This window comes from Myotis brandtii, unplaced genomic scaffold, assembly GCF_000412655.1.
Source record: "Myotis brandtii unplaced genomic scaffold, ASM41265v1 scaffold423, whole genome shotgun sequence".
In the NCBI taxonomy this organism is placed as follows: Eukaryota; Metazoa; Chordata; class Mammalia; order Chiroptera; family Vespertilionidae; genus Myotis; species Myotis brandtii.
The window spans coordinates 1,067,960-1,085,130 of record NW_005366214.1 but is presented as its reverse complement, the minus strand read 5'-3'; the positions used below and the strand labels follow the sequence as shown (position 1 = coordinate 1,085,130).

The following is a 17,171-nucleotide window of genomic DNA, read 5'->3' as shown; positions in this document are numbered from 1 at the left end:
CCATAGAACTCACTCAGTTTAAATGGATAATTAAATGATTTTTAGTGAATTTACAGAGTTGTTACACAGATAGCATGACCTGCAAGTCAAAAACGCTCTTTGGCCCTGGAAAAGTTTGCGGATCCCTGCTCCAGGCTCCTGGCCATCAGCAGTGGCAGCCTGTTTTAGAGTACATTGTTCACACCATTTACAAAGAGTGTCAAATAGTATCCTAGTGGCTTCAAAAAGCCGCCCTGTCAGCGCACCTACGTTCGGAGAAGTAGTGCAGCTCCAGAAATCTTCCCACCAGTGGCTGTGCTCATTGATCCCTCGCTCTGACGGTGACCCCTGTGAAGAGCAGGGGCTCTCTGTTCCAAATCCTCGGCAAAACAGACATATTGTCTGTACAGTTCAGGCTGTCCCAGGCCACAGAGACCTGACCTGATTTTCTGACTATGATTTGGAAAAATTACCCAAAATAATGAGAAAAAACCATAGAAAGAACTATTTTGCAAGGTTGAGTGCTGCAAATTAATAGTACGTAGAAAATCCATCCCTTCGGTAGAATGAAGCTCATTTTCTTGGTGTGGGAAATGAGGCGTAGTAATTTTAATGTCATCAGGTGTATAACAGAAAATACCATCTAGATAGTTTCTGGTTCAGTTGTTTGAGAACCCAGATATCTCAAAGCTTCCTAGTAAGAGGTTTCATTTTAAGCCCGCTATGAAGAATAGCAACATTATGTTATTTTGACCTGAGAAGATCTTATAGAAAATTTCAGCCAAATGCAAAATTTCCAACAGGGAGAAAGAAAGGGCGGAGCCATGTTGTCTATGTTAAGTGAGAAAGGAGTGGATTGAAAGGTAAATGTCGCCTTTTATCTTTCCTCTCCTGACTACTTCATGGAGGGCAGCCCTGAGTCAGAAAGCACATACGGGGTTTCATTCCAAAAACATGCAGCTTTCTTTTCGTCGTGAAAAGAATAACGGCTGACTTAGAGGTATTATTTGTAGCCTCTCTTTAACTCAGTCACATATCAATTTTCTACTTTGTTTTTTGGGCAAATGCACACAAAAATTCAGATATAATAAAAATACATCTAATTTGCTCATATTAAAAACTTATCATAATGAAACTTTTTTCATTGTTTTTCTAACTGGAGGCTTAGTGATATACCATTAGTGATTTAAGATTATAGAATTGTCTTTTGCCATACGCCTTTTGAGAAAATAAACTTGCAAGACAATTAGAGCAAAACAAAGTACTGCCTGGTATTACTTATATGTGGAATCTAAAAACAATGTCAAACTCAGAAACAGAGGAGAAAAGTGATTGCCAGGGACGGGGAGGTGGGGAAATAGGGAGAGGTTGGTAAAAAGGTACAAACTTTCAGCTAAAAGGTGAATAAGGTCTGAGGGTCTAACGCAGAGGTTCTCAACCTCCTGGCCCTTTAAATACAGTTCCTCATGTTGTGACCCAACCATAAAATTATTTTCGTTGCTACTTCATAACTGTAATGTTGCTACTGTTATGAATCGTAATGTAAATATCTGATATGCTGGATGGTCTTAGGGGACCCCTGTGAAAGGGTTGTTCGACCACCAAAGGGGTCGCGACCCACAGGGAGAGAACCGCTGGTCTAACATAAAACATGGTGACTATAGTTGATAACACTGTGTTATATCATTGAAATTTGCTAAGAGAGTAGAACTTAAGTGGTCACACACACACACACACAAAAGATAAGATAAATATGTGAAGCAATGGGTGTGTTAATTACGTAGATGGTGGGAAACATTTCACAATGTATATATATATATATATCAAATTATCACAATATATACTTTTAATATCTTACAATTTTATTTAATTATACCTCAGTAATGATGAAAAAATGCAGAACAAAATGCAAAAACTATAATATCTAATACTTCTATTTTATGAGTAGTTCCATTCGACTGCCTTAAAGGAGCCTAGCTTTGTCCTAACTTTTGACATCTTTATTCTTGGGTAGTTGATTAAGTGTTTTTTTTTTTTTTTTTTTTTTTTTTTTTTTTTATATTTGCCTTGCATGTAGTAGGTACCCAGTAAATGTTTTTGAAGGAACGATGAATCAAATAACCCATATAAAATTCAAACTTTGCTTATTCTTTTCTCTATAGAAAAACAATTTAACTGTAAGAATAGTGGCATTTCATTTAGTAGAAATATAATGGAAAGAGAAAAGAATTAAAACATACGATCAGTAGAGGAAATGATTTGAGTGAAACAAATTTTGATTTGTGCTTGATCTCATAGGGGTGTCTTTGAAATGAGAATTCCAAAAACACCATAAAAGAACCCTATGGATTCAGATTTTTAAAAATCACATTCTCAATAGGGTCACCAAGAAAGGTGGTGGCTTCGGAGCTGCATGTTTATCGGACTTAGGAATTCTGGTCATTGGTGTTGAGTCCGTGTTCTTCCCAGGTTTGCCTGGCACGTCTGCCTGGCTTTATTATATTGCTGACCACACGTTCCTGCAGCTGTGTACTTATCTGCTTCTCCCACTCGGTGGTCCAGGCAAGAGCAGTAACTTTTATTCATCTGGTTGACCCTCAGATGTAGAAGATGGTATTAAACTTACTGCCCCTTCCTGGCACTTGGGTCTGCGCCAGGCCCAGCTCTTGTTTTTATTCACTTGTTTAATTGTGTGTTTATTTCCTTTTATACCAATCCCTTCCTTTCTCCTTAGGTCAACACTGTGAGGTCCTTAGTGTGTGTCTTTTTATTTTATGTTTTTGCAAAATGTGTGTTGTGTTTTTGTGTCCATCTATTTTTAAGTTGTGTAAATTGATGTTATATATTAGTCTGTTTCTTACTTTCATTTTGGAGTATATTTACCCTGTGCCATGTGCGTACATCTAAGTTGTGTCTAGCTGCTGCCAGTACTCTGTGGTGTGTGATCACATGTCCCCTGTCCACTTCAGAAGTCTTCTGTATCTTTATCCCCACAGCTTAGCATAGTAGATTATTCCTGTTTGTTCAGTGGATGAATGAATGAATGAGTGAATGTGTGAATGAGTGAGGATGTGAGTTTCCATGGTACTTAGTAAGGGGAAGGGGCAGCAAGAGCGAGAGCTGGGGGTGCAGTCAGTGTTTGGGGAAATCTGTAGTTGGCAGCTGTGTGACTTGTGTGCACGTAGGGATTGGTGGGAAGGCCGAGGAAGAAGGTCACCTGCATTGTGGGGGGTTTCAGTGAAGGACAGATATTCAGGAGATGTATGGAGATATTTGATGTGAATATACAATTAGGGCACATGAGGAAAATTTAATCTATCAATCTGTTTGCGAGGTGTAGTTGTAATGTCAGAGAGCACAGGGCATACAACATTTGAATCTACCCATGCTTGAGGGGTGCTTTCAATATTTCTAATTTCCCTCTCATAACTGATTATGGATTTATCAAAACATTCGTTTTTATTCCTGCGCCCTCTTCTCCTGCAGCTGTTAAATTATCTTCTCGATCAGCAGTGGTCTTTAGAACTAAGAAGTTTATCCACTGATAAAGATTTCCTTAACTAACCGATCAGAGAAACTTTAAAGAATTAAACATAATATGTGCGAAGAAATAAACTAGAAGAATGTCTGCTGAAGAACATGTTCCCCTCCTTTTTTTTTTTTCAGATTAACGTGTGGAAAACAAAGCTGAATGATGACTTGCCTTCTCCCCTCCACCAAATCGAAGCTTGGCTCCGGGAGGTAGAGGGGCTCACAGAGGCTGACTTGCCCACCTCCCACGATTACTATGAAGCCATAGCGCTAATGGAAGAGAAAATGGCTTTATTCAAGGTTGGAAAAGAAAAAAAAAGCATTGAAAAATCTATACTTTGTTAAGACTGCTCTTGAGAGAGACTTTGTCCTGGCAAGAAGGGAAGGAAATATAGTGGGTATTTTAGGGTAATTTAGAATTAGTCCCTTGGGGAGACACGGGACCTGAAAGGTACCTTCACGTTCTTCATGAACGTTGTGCTAGTTTAAGGTGGAAACAATAACAGTAGAACCAGTGAGTTCTAAACCTACTGAAAGTCTGACAGAAAAGGAGGGGGAAACTGGTTTAAAATGTGGGCGACTGGGTTCTCTCTACGAAGTCATGAAGAATTTGGTATATGAAATAAATAGCATTGCAGCAAGGGATGGGAAATACACCCCAAAACAGAAGACTTTAATAATGCTTTCACCAAAGAAACTGCAGTCTGCCTCTCTGTAAAACTGATCTAGTTTAAGACATTTATGATGAAAATATTTATTCAGAAAAATCTTAGTTAAAAAGAAAACACTTATAATTTTTAAAAAAAGATGCAATGCATGCAGAGAGCAAATGAGATGAACAAGCCCTCAATTACAATGTTTGACAATAAACCTCGTCCTGTCATGCTAAATGTCTTTGCAGAGTCTGATGGATAAATGTGACTGTCACTTGAACACACTCCTGGCATTTGAAAATAGAGATGAAAAACAGTTGCCGTTGGTACCAGCTTACAAATTGGAGGAAATGAAAAGACGGTTTGTAACACCTCACAGCTGCTGAAACCATTCATGTTTGAGCACTAAATTGTGCAATAGGGACCAGAAAAGATTTTTAGATAATTTCTGACAAGTATTCTTTAAATCTTGATAACTGTACCTTGCTGTTTGACGGAATAGTAACACACTATCAGGCTAACATACTTTCTATTGGATGGTAGGATGTGGTGGTAGAAAAGTTCTGCGTTGCAGTCAGAAACTGAGCTCTGTATCTTGGTTTTGGCCAAGTTCCTCTGCCTTTCTGAGCATGTGTGCTCATTTGTAAATATAGATTAATGATGGTCACCGTGTTCCTGCCTCACAAGGCTATGGAGTGAAATAAGAGGAGGTCCATGAGAGCACTTGATAAACTCGGGTACTACAAATATAAAGATTATATAATTGATGGTGGTCCGCATCACCTTCTCTTTTCTCGTTATTATTTATTTTTTAATTAATTAATTTTTAAAATTGATTTCAGAGAGGAAGAGAGAGAGAGATAGAAACATCAGTGATGAGAGAGAATCACTGATTGGCTGCTTCCTGCATGCCCCACACTGGGATCAAGCCCGCAACCCGGGCATGTGCCCTGACCAGGAATTGAAATCGAACCAGGACTTCCTGGTTCATAAGGCCATACTCAGCCACTGAGCCATGGGCTGGGCTCTTTTCTCATTATTTATAAGCAACTTATTAGAATGATAATAAGAAGGTATTTGCCTTAATAATGAAAGCTGTTTTTAATATGTCAATGTTGAAGTTATAGTAGTTGCATTAAGTTATGCAGAAGTTTTCAAATTTAGTAAAATATCCTGGGTATTGATGTTTTATTATAGAATTTCTCAACAGGGTTATAATTTCTTGAGAAAATGTTCCGTTACATGTTTTCACCTTAGAAATAATTACTATATATCTAGCCACAGTGTTCGTTTTACTTTGTTTAGAAAAGATTTGAGGATACATCTGAGTACCATGTGTTTAAAAGAAAAAAGTTAGAGCCCCAATGTTTTTAAAATGCCACATGTCTGACATTTGGCCCATAATATTAAGTTAAATTCTAAAACCGGCACTATTTTTCAGAATCAACAATATTTCGGGGAAAAAATTCATCCCACTTCTAGAATTTCATTACTATAAGTGCTCAGTCCTTGGTTTGCTAGATGAAGTGCAATCAAAATTGAAGGCTTGGAACATCAAGTATGGGAGTAAAGAATCGGTGGAACTGCTGCTGGAAGACTGGCATGTAAGCTTTTTATTTCATGCCTTAGAAACTGTTCTCCATATCTGGGTGCTGGGTTTGCGTTTTTCTTTGGCACAATTTCCCTTTATCTTTTCAGGTTTCCAGATGGGTTTTTTGGTAACTTCCATTAGCTTAAATGTTGCCTGGAGAAAAGAATTACAGGCATCAGGAAAGAGTAAGAAAGAAAAACAGTATTATTTACTACCACAGGGGAGCTTGAATTAACTTTTAACACAATAGTTGGAGAAAGTTTCAGTGTTATTTCCATTAAAAATTTCTATTTTCACTTACTGGATATCTTTTGCCCCACCCAGATAAATGGTTTTGTCCAAAAATTAAATTTTTTCTTAGAACATTTTAATCTTAGCTTATCAGGTTTTTTTTTTTTTTAAGTTCTTTCTTTCTTTATTTTTCTGTTTTGCTCAATTTAGCCTTTCAATTTTCAGGGTGGGAAAAACAGCACATTTTGCATTGAGGCTTTTTGTAGGGAGAGAGTTTAGCTCTTGAAATTTATAGGAAAAAATATAGCAAAGGACTTAAATATAAGTGTGGTCATTAGTAAATTAAAACTAAAGCATCCTAGGAATGTCATTTCTACAGTTAGTCCTTGTCATCATACCTGCTGTTTCCCTCTTTTTGGAATGAGGGACAAAAAGAATAATCCAAGATTGTAAATTTTAAGTACAAAAACTGAAAAACATGAAGAGAGATATATTTACAAATATGATTTAAACACCATACATTCTCAAATAGAAAGAATCATTCTAAATTAGACTAGACTTTGAATATTTTATTTCATTTCTTTCTTTGATTATTTTTCCATTTAAGCATACAATCAATACATGATAAGTATACAAAAATATCAGTTCAGTGGGGCCTTGACTTACGAGTTTAATTCGTTCTGTGATGGAGCTCGTAACTCAAATTACTCATATGTCAAATCAAAAAGTGAACGAGTGAGACACGTGATGCTGGGCTGATGTTGTGGCGTTCACTTCGACATTCGCTGTGCCAACTAGCGGTGGGGTATCTGAAGCTGGCTCGTAACCCGAATTTTAGCTCGCAACTCAAAGCAAAAAATCGGCTGAGAGACAGTTCGTATCTTGAAAAACTCGTTAGTCGGGACACTCGTAAGTCAAGGCCCCACTGTTATTGATTAATTGCATTTTTCCATAGCATACTTTGCTTGTATAGGACACATAATAATTTAGTTAATTGTAATTTCTCAAATGTTTTTGCAAGATGGATCTATCTTTTTATAACATACTGTAAATTTATCTAATAAAATTCAATATTAAAAAATACTGGTACATGAAATAAGAGAAACTGATACAGATTCTGCAATATTAGTAAACATGTCAGGTAGGGCGTTTTGAGATTGCTATAAATACTTCACGTGCCTTTTCCCACCAGAGGAAACCATTGTGGAACCATATCATCACATTAAGATGAATTTTTTAGGTTTCATACCAACATAAGGTTCATACTCATACTCACGGTTCCTAGACCTTAACTTTCTCTCTTTGTGAACTGCTCTTCTTTTCCTACCCAAATATGTAGTTTAAAGCCTTAAAGAAGTTTTGGTGCCTAAGTGTTTCATCAATGTTTATATGTTTGTGTCTGGATTTCTTTGCACATTTAAAAAAGTGTAAGCTGTCAATATGTTTTTTTCCATCTCCCTTTCCCCAGAAATTTATTGAAGAAAAAGACTTCCTAGCTCAACTTGAATCTTCTTTTCAGAAATGTGAAGAAATTCATAAGAATTTGGGTAAAGTTATACAGTTACTTTTTGATGGAATAGTCACTTAAAAATAGCATTTTATCTCTTTAACTTTCTTTAACTAAAGGCCTGGTGCACGAATTCGTGCACTGGTGGGGTCCCTTGGCCTGGCCTGGCCTGGCCTGTGGGGATTGGGCCGAAACCTGCTCTCTGACATCCCCTGAGGGGTCCTGGATTGCGAGAGGGTGGTTCTTGCGTGACACCCTGGAATCGGGCTCCCTCTTCTCTGGTTCCGGGTGTGTCACCCAAGAACCGCAGCTGCCGAGTCACCGCAGCTCAGCAGCTCAGCAGCTCCTGCGTTGAGCATCTGCCCCCTGGTAGTCAGTGTGTGTCATAGCTACTGATTGGCCGGTCGAACGGTCGGCCTATTGGCTGGTCGCTTAGGCTTTTATATGTGTAGATGTTTTATTTTTTTATTAATTGATTTTTAGAGAGGAAGGGAGAGAGAGAAAAAACATCTATGTGAGAGAGAAACATTGATCAGTTGCCTCTTGTGCATGCCCCTGACCCAGGAGCAAACCCACAACCTGGGTATGTGTCCTGACTGGGAATTGAACCTGAAACCTTTGGTGTAAGGGGTGACAATCCAACCGAGTCACCTGGCCAGGTCTACCTTAATGTTTTACATGCATGTTTTCTTTGGAAAATTCTTGCGTTTACTTTTAATATTGTCAGAGTACATACTTTTTTTGCCACTGTTAATATGCACATGTTTTTCTTAACAGTATTTTATTAATAAAAAACTGTTCTCTAAAATTACTTTTTGTTTTGTTAACATTATAGGTGGAGAATATCAGAATGTTAGTGAACAATATACGATGATGGAACATAATATTTCTATGTGCAGAAAAAATATAGATAATGTGAAGTCCACTCTGCAGAAAGTTCTGGCATGCTGGACTACTTACACGGAAAAGCTCTGCTTCCTAAAGGCTTGTTTTGAGGAGACAAAGAAGGAACAAATTACAGAGGTATTTGCAGTCCAATGGCATCTGCTCAATTGTACTTTTTTGTATTGTTTGGAGACCCTCATTTTCAGTCCAAAAACTAGGTGCCAGGGAAGAATAAGCTCAACTGTTGGAAAATTCTCCATGGTTCGGAAAGAGTTCAGTTTCTTCCTAATGAAACTGCCAAAGAAATTTTCTCCTCAGTATAGGTTTAAAACACACACACACACACACACACACACACACACACACCCACACCTTTATTGAGGTATAAGTTACATACACAGTATAGCTTTTGGAAGATTGATTACTACTTTTTTTCTTTTTAAAGAAAATAAAAGACTTAGAGTAGTGGATAGCATAGAGACATATTTAAAATAAATTGATGCTTTAAAAAGTTTAATTTTTTCACTTGAAACAAAATAGTGTCAAATAGAACACATGAAAAATAAGAATATATTCAAATACATATATAGTACAGGGTGTGGCGAATAGAAGGCATGGTAATGACGGGAAAAAAGTTTAATTTTTCAATTCAATACTTTTTATTTCCTTTTTATTATATTTATTGGGGAGTCACTGGTTCACCAAATTGAACAGGTTTCAGGTGCACAATTCCACAACACGTCATCTGTACGCTGCATTGTGTGTTCACCAAGTCAAGTCTCCCATACCCTCCTCCGCTTCCCCCTAGCAATCACCACACCGTTGTCCATGTCCATGAGTTTTTTTTCCTTTTTCTTTTTTGCTCAATTCCTTTAGTCCCTCCATTCAGTTCTTTTGAGCTCTAAACCCTTTCTGGGTTTCTAGAGGAGGGAAATCAAAATACTTTAGACTTCTGTGGAGAGGTGTGGAAGAAATTTTAGTGTAATTCATTATTGTTTCATTTGCTATTGATGTAATAATTAGTTTTATGACTCCTCTCTGAAGTAGTATTTGTTTTCTTCTGTTGCAAATGGATATAGCTAGCCTCTCAGACTAAACATTTTCCAGGTAGAAACTAAAATTACTCAAACAGAAAAGAGGCTGTTTACATGAAAGTAAAATTTGTGTGTGTGTGTGAGCACAAAAAGAGTATTTGAGGAATTAGTGAGACGTTACTTCTCCCTGCCACCTATATTGAGATTAGAAAAGCATATCTTTGCCTTTCAACAGTTGTGTTTTTGAAGTTCTTTTATTAAGATTCCCGTAACTCTGAGAAAAATAACACTTTAAGTCTTGCAGTTCCCACACTCTGTGCTAAGGTGCCCTGAGCTGCCAAAGAGAACTCTTTAAATTAAAGGGAAATTTTTTAAGTTTAAAGGTAACTTAAATTTTAAGGGAGATACAACAAGACTTGTCCGTTACACTATGCAAATTACTACTAAGTTTTTTGGACCTGACCACTTAAAAACGAGAGCTTTTAGATGATTTTTCTGAGTCCATGAAAATATTACTGAGACATTACAGTGCCACCCCTGAAAAAGTTTGAGAACCTTTGCTCTAAGCTCACCAGCCACTTAGAAAGGGGGGAGATCAGATGCTTCCTAAGAGTCCAGGACCGGGAGTGGTGTCAGACAGCTGCTGCCTGCCCGTTAGTGCTCAGGGATGAAGAGCTAGATCAGTACGGACGGGAGCATCCGCTAAAGGGAGGGTCAGAATCTCTGACGTGAGGTCAAGCCTCACGTTTGCTGGCAGTCAGCCTGGGTAAAGATCTGTTTACAGATCATAGAAAGACAAATATTTTGTCCTTTAAATGTCATGTTGCTTATGTTTTATGTAGGTTCCTTCTGAGACACTATCCCAGTGGAATCTTGAACACACCACTTTAAACGAAGTGGGAAATTTCTTAATTCAAGTCAGCAATGATGAATTTGGATCATCTATTTCTAAAGAACTGAGAAGGCTGAATAAAAGATGGAGAAAGTTTGTTACAAAAACTCAGCTCGTAAGTATTGGGTTTTTATGGGGTTTTTTTGGTAACAGCTACATTGAGATAAAAGTCACATACCATACAACCCATTCATGTGTATAGTAGTGGTTTTTACTATAGTCAGAGCTGTGCTGCCATCACCATAATCAGGACAATTTCACCACCTCATAAAGAAACTCTGTACCCATTAGCAGTCACTCTCCACTTTCTCCCACCCCCCTCAGCCTTAGGCAAGTGAGAAATCACTTTATGTCTGCACAGAGTAGCCTATTTTGGATATTTCACACAAGTGGGATCATATGATATGTGGTCTTTTGTTTCTTTTTTTTTTTTACTTAGTGTAATGTTTTCAAGATTCATCCATGTTGTAGCATATATTAGTTCTTTATTCCTTTTTATTGACAAGTAATAATAGTCTATGGTATGGCTAGACCACATTTTATTTATTCATTGATTGGTTGATTTGGCTTCTTTCCACCCTTTTGACTATTATGAATAATGTTGCTGTGAACATTCATGTACAAGTTTTTGTTTGGACATATAACATACAACTCTCCAGTGAATTTCTTTTACCATTAAAGAATAATGTTAAGTTCTTTGCCTACTAGATTTCAAGCTCCTGAGAACATACACTGAGCTTTATTTATCTTTATATTTGTAGTAGTGCTTAATAAAAGCAAACCTTCTGTAATTTTTGAGTTTAAATTATTAAATTATTCTTATTCTTAACAATTTGAGAGTGAGGTGTTTTATGGGAAATGCTCCTATTTTAAAATATGTTGAATATATTATGTCCATTTATTATGGGTACAGTAATAATATACCTTAGCATAAAAATATGAGCATTACGTTTTATGACATTAATTTCTTCTAGGAAATGAAACTGCCACTTATAAAAAAGCAGGAACAGCCCGTTCTTGGTAATTCTGAAAATATGCAGCCATCTAAAGAAGAAAAACCAACTGTTGACTCTCCAACAGATACTCCGTTAGCACTTCCTGAAAATCACCATCAGAATATAAAGGTGAAGTAGTCATACTTTGTCACATTTGTATACAGAAATAATTCAACTGCGCTGTTTTTCTCTGGAAAAACCCATATTGTTGAAACAGTGGTGTGATTATTCGATAATATTTAAAATGTAATCATGTTCCAGTAAAATGCGTAAGTGGTTCCTTTCATGAAGTCTTCCTCAGAGTCAGTGCTGTGTCTCAGGAGGAGGAGCTTCCCCGACACACCAGAGCAGCCAGACTGCTCAGTGTGGACAGGGAGCTGGGATGTTCTCCCTTTGCTTCTGACCGGTGCTTAGACATGGTCCAGCTTTAGGTAGTCCCCAGCCCGTGTCTTGCTTCCTTTCCCTAAAATGGGGAGACCTGTGGTCTTTATTTGTTGCTTTGTTGGGTAATTAAGAGGATGCTTATAGATAAGAACGTCTTATCTAAAAGGAACAAAACATAAAAATCATACACGGGTATCATACCTGTGGTTTTGGAAATGTGCCTTTTTCAGAATAATGACTTACACAGTTTTACTTAAGAATGTAATATTGAGCTGGCTTTGGCCAGCAGCCATGATGGACTGCTTAGAAGACTAATCAGATAAAATTTTGAAAGATCTGAATTTGTGCAAGATGCTTTTAGAATAGAAGAATATAAACTAGTATATTCTTCTAATACATTTAAAATATGATCTGGTAAAAAGAACAGCTTTAAGAATGAATATGTCATGTAAAGCTGTGACATCAGCCCATAGGATATTGAGGGATTATTCATGGGAAAAGTCTAAATTTTGTTGAAATTTGATTATGTCTCTTCTTGAGGATGTTTTGAAACTACTATTACTAACAACCGTATTTAATTAAATTGTATATGAGGTTTAGAAATGTTTTTATAGAATCAGTACCCTAATTTTCTAAGATTTTCATCTTCTTATGTGTAAAATGGAGACCATAGTAATTAGCTGACAGGAATTATATTATCATTAGGAAAATACATGTGGCCCTGGCCATGGAGCTCAGTTGCTCAGAGCATCATTCTGATATGCCAAGGTTGTGGGTTCACTCTCCGGTCAGGGCACTTACAATAATCAACCAATGAATGCATAAATAAGTGGAACAACAAATCGATGTTTCTCTCTCTCCCTTCTTGATCTCTCTCTCCCTCTCTCAAATCAGTAAGTAAAAAATAAAAAAAATTCTCTCTCTCTCTCTCTCTCTCTCAAATCAGTAAGTAAAAAATTAAAAAAAGAAAATATATGTGAATAAATCTTTTAATATTTAAAGTGATATGTACTATCATAAAATGTTATTATTGTCCAAAACTAAGTCTTAAGTCATTAATATATGCTGAATTAGCACCCTTTGGGGGAAAAAAGAGATAAATTTTTAAAATTGAAAATTATTTTATGATGTAAACATTGACTTTTTTTAGTGATAATTTTGAATGTTGTAGGCCGGGGAAGAACATGAAAAAGAAAAAGAAGAATTCACAGGGCAACTAAAAGTGGCTGAAGAGGTCGAAAAACTCACTGGAGAAGTAGAAATCTGGGAGGCAGAAACCAAATCTGTTTTGGATCTTCTGAGACATAAAGATGATGTAGATACTTCAATGGAAGAATCTTTGCAGGTATGAGGGTAAAAGCATTAAAAGGACAGCTTTCATGGTTGTAGACCGAAGTATTAAGATAACGAACAAGTTTGAGAGTAAAGAGTAATATGACTGTTTGAATTTTCTTAGTTGGGAGTTTTTTAAATAGCATGGATTCTCATTCCTGAATCATTTGCTGTGATTTTGCTTGAAGACAGAGGATAGACTGGAAGACCATTAATAATACCTTATGTGAATCTAAGTTCTTGAATTAATTTTCCCAGCTACATGATGGAGATTAAAATATTTTCTGGTATGAGAGGGCGATGAAGAGATAAGTGAGTTCAGTCTCACATAGCTCAGTGCCGTGTGAATATGAGAGATTATGACAGTCTGTGCTTTGAAAGCTCATTCACCGATTAAGCCACTTTTCCTTCTTGACACAGGGAGGGTGACGGATGTTGTTAAAACTCCGTTCTGTCTTCATTCTTAGGCAGTCGACTCATTGAAAAGCAATGAGGCAAGATTGCGTTTTAATATCACTCAGTTCTTCTGGGGATGAAGTGACAATTGTGGTTTTTACTGAGTTCCAAGCTCAGCTATAAAAATCTATGGAGCATGTCATAAATTGCAACAAGATGGAAAGTTCCCGGAATAAAGGAATACTTATGTGATTCTTTCAAATCTACATTTCTGAAATGGTGTATATATAGCATTTTGTGTTTTCGTTGTGTATAAGAATGATACTTTTTATTGCTTTGAAAATATTACATAAAGTTACCTGTGACATCTGCCAGTGCTTTTCTAATTTTATTTACATATTTATTTATTTGCTGCATCTGGAATTTATTTAAGTAAAAGAAATGAGTGAGAAATGAAAAATTCAATATTTAAAAATATTTAAAAAAATAACAGTGAACATACAAACATGCTAGAATATAATTCTGCAAGAAGGAATTAAGTAGATCTTTATTGGATCAAGATATATTGTAAAGTAGTTTTTAAAAAATATATTTTATTGATTTTTTACAGAGAGGAAGGGAGAGAGATAGATTGTTAGAAACATCGATGAGAGAGAAACATCGACCAGCTGCCTCCTGCACACCCCCCACTGGGGATGTGCCCGCAACCAAGGTACATGCCCTTGACCGGAATCGAACCCGGGACCCTTCAGTCCGCAGGCCGACGCTCTAGCCACTGAGCCAAACCAGTCAGGGCAGTAAAGTAGTTTTGATATGTTCTGTAAAGCATGGTTCTAAAAATATTATTTTCTAATAGTCACTTTCTCCAGTAACATTTATTGGATTCCCTTGGGACTGATTTGGCTTAGAGCAACTTAATTTTAAGATTTATTACTATTCTCTCAACTTATTTTTCTCTCTGTTGACATTATATTACTTAAAGTATTTTATTGAAGTGCTTAGTATATAAAGAATAATCTATAAAAGTCTATTTTCTCAGAATTTGTATAAATATAAAACTTAAAAGTGAAAATTTAAAATAACATGCTTTAGAATATAAATTTGTCTCATTTTGCATTAATAATTAACCTTTTATGATTTCTGGTGAGATTTAAGGTTAATGTTTAATATGTAATCAGAATGTTTATTGTGATCTCACTTTAATTTGTTTTAATAGCATCTTATTGCCAAAGGCTCTATGTATGAGGAGCTTGTGTCTAGAATGGAAGACACTTTACAAATGGATGTACAAAATATTTCAAGCCAGGAGTCCCTCGAACATGTTCTCACAGCTGGGCTTCAGGCAAAGATTCAAGAAGCTAAAGAGAAAGTCCAGGTCTCTCTTTAATGTTCCTTATTCATGAATTTAGTCTTTAAAACCAAGTGGTCAATGGGAGGCTGGGGAAGTTGGGGGTGGGGATTGCCCTGTAGTTTGGAAATGTTTTATAAAATATAACTTTTGCATTATATATATATAAATATATATATTTTTTGGTTAATCCTCACCCAAGTATATTTTTCCATTGATTTTTAGAGAGAGTGGAAGTGAGGGGAAGAGACAGACAGAGAAACATCGATGTGAGAGAGACACATTGATTGGTTGCCTCATAAACATGCCCTGACCAGGGCCAGGATCGAGCCTGCAACCAAGATATGTGCCCTTGACCAAGAATCGAACCTGGGACCCTTCAGTCCTCAGGCCGACACTCTATCCACTGAACCAAACTTTATAATTTAGAACATATTGGAAAATATTACATAATAAATTAGATACTCTTATGTCTAGCAGGAAAATAGGAGTGGCAACACAAAGAAATTACTTATTAATTTGTTAATTTTCTAAGAAGCCGGGCTAAGTGTTGAGAATTTTTTGTCTTCACAGATCAACATGGTCAAATTAGGTGCAATGTTGAAGAACTCAACTGATGTCTCACCAGACCTGAGTGCCAGGATGAAGGTGGAGGAATCCCTGAAGGAACTGGAATCATACATTACAAGGGCTGAGCAGTTACTTGGCCAAAGAGAGAGCCGGAGTGGACTGATTTCAAAATACAAGGTGGGACCCTTTCAAATATCAAATGTAGGGTATTTATTTTGAACCAACTATCTAATTTGAAATCAAGATGTTTCCATCACTGTGATTGTACACAAAGTTATTGTACCTTTAAAATTTTTTCAAGTTTTATATACATCATTCCCCAGAGACTCTTAAAAATTAAAATGAAGAATTTTAAAAATTCAGTATACAATTATAGACCTGCCAAATGTGTAATTACTTTATTTATTAAAGTATGTTTTTATTGCCTTGCTTTAGCCAGTTTGACTTAGTGGATAGAGCGTCGGCCTGGGGACTGAAGGGTCCCGGGTTCGATTCTGGTCAAGGGCACATGCCCAGGTTGTGGGCTCAATCCACTGTGGGGGGCATGCAGGCAGCAGCTGATCCATGATTCTGTCTTTTCATTGATGTTTCGATCTTTCTCTCCCTCCCCTTCCTCTCTGAAATCAATAAAAATATATTTTTATAAAGAGAGAGAGAGAAAGAGAGAGAGAAAGAAAGAGGAAGGGAGAGAGAGAGAGAAAAAGATCAGTTGGCTGCCTCTTGCCTGTCCCCTACTGGGGATCCAGTCTGCAATCTGGGCATGTGCCTGACTGGGAATCTAACCGGTGACTTCTTCGTGTGTGGAAGGGCACTCCAACCAACTGAGCCATACCGGCCAGGCTGTAATTACATTTAAATAAGAAATATTTTGCAATTTTTTTTTCAAAAGAATTCAAGAGATGCAAATGGACTATCAAACCTCAAGTTACAAAGAGAAGTCTCCCTTAAATCTTTAAATAATCTTCATAGAGTCCTTTTCTTAGCTCTACCTAGGAAAGATCTATCAAAATTAGCTTTGAGGACTTGGCAGGGTGATGAGGTTTTCATGTTCTTGCTTACATCTTTTTTTTTTAAATAGGAAGCACTATTAATTTTTAATACTAAAAGTCTGGCCAAGTATTTAAAAGCTGTTGAAGAACTGAAAAATAATGTCACTGAGGATGTAAAGCTGTCTTTGGAAGAAAAGAGTAGAGATGTCTGTGCCAAGTGGGAGGTAAGAACGTGCATATGTATCCAGGGCTTATACTAATGCATCTGACCATTGATCTGTTTGTCATCAGTCATTCTTCATATATGTATACTAGTGGCCCCAGTGCATGGATTCATGCACATTGAAAGGAAATTAATTAGAATTCCTGGGGCAGCGCCATGGCTCAAAGGGCGTCTGCTGAGCGGGGGTTGGGGGAGGGAGCAGTGAAAAAGAAAACTCACACTTGGATCTTCGGGCTTGCTGCGCTGGCTCCGGTGCAGGGACTAATGCAGATGGGCCCAGGTGGTGGCTGGCGGGGCAGGACTGGGCAAGGCGGCTGAACATGCTCTGGAGTCAACCTCCCGTGGTCCCTTCCTGGCCGGCCGCACCTGGGGCGGCACCAGTGAGCAGGGTCCCTCCAGCAGGTGAGGTCCCTTGACCTGGCCTATGGGGATCGGGCCAAAACCAGCTCTCCAACATCCCCCCAAGGGGTCCCAGAGTGTGAGAGGGCACTCTGCAAAGTTGCTGTTTTACAGGGTGTGGAATGCAAACGCAAGTGTGCAGTAAACCAGATTCAGGGCCGACAGTGCCCCAGGAACAACATAACCCACAGTGGAAGGTGGAATCACATGGCCCCGTGAGGAATCAGGCTCC

The 17,171-nt window shown here is 37.5% G+C and overlaps 1 protein-coding gene across 1 annotated transcript in view; it reads left to right on the top strand.

Annotated features, from left to right (window-relative positions):
- SYNE2 (spectrin repeat containing, nuclear envelope 2) overlaps positions 1-17,171 on the top strand; it is a 269,558-nt gene that overhangs the window by 43,930 nt on the left and 208,457 nt on the right. The window contains exons 11-21 of the mRNA XM_014545947.1: positions 3,646-3,810; positions 4,412-4,524; positions 5,605-5,767; positions 7,454-7,532; positions 8,328-8,515; positions 10,254-10,418; positions 11,278-11,427; positions 12,854-13,027; positions 14,627-14,785; positions 15,332-15,505; positions 16,407-16,541. Of these exons, the coding sequence (XP_014401433.1) occupies positions 3,646-3,810; positions 4,412-4,524; positions 5,605-5,767; positions 7,454-7,532; positions 8,328-8,515; positions 10,254-10,418; positions 11,278-11,427; positions 12,854-13,027; positions 14,627-14,785; positions 15,332-15,505; positions 16,407-16,541 (1,665 nt within the window). The remainder of the gene's footprint in view (positions 1-3,645; positions 3,811-4,411; positions 4,525-5,604; positions 5,768-7,453; positions 7,533-8,327; positions 8,516-10,253; positions 10,419-11,277; positions 11,428-12,853; positions 13,028-14,626; positions 14,786-15,331; positions 15,506-16,406; positions 16,542-17,171) is intronic.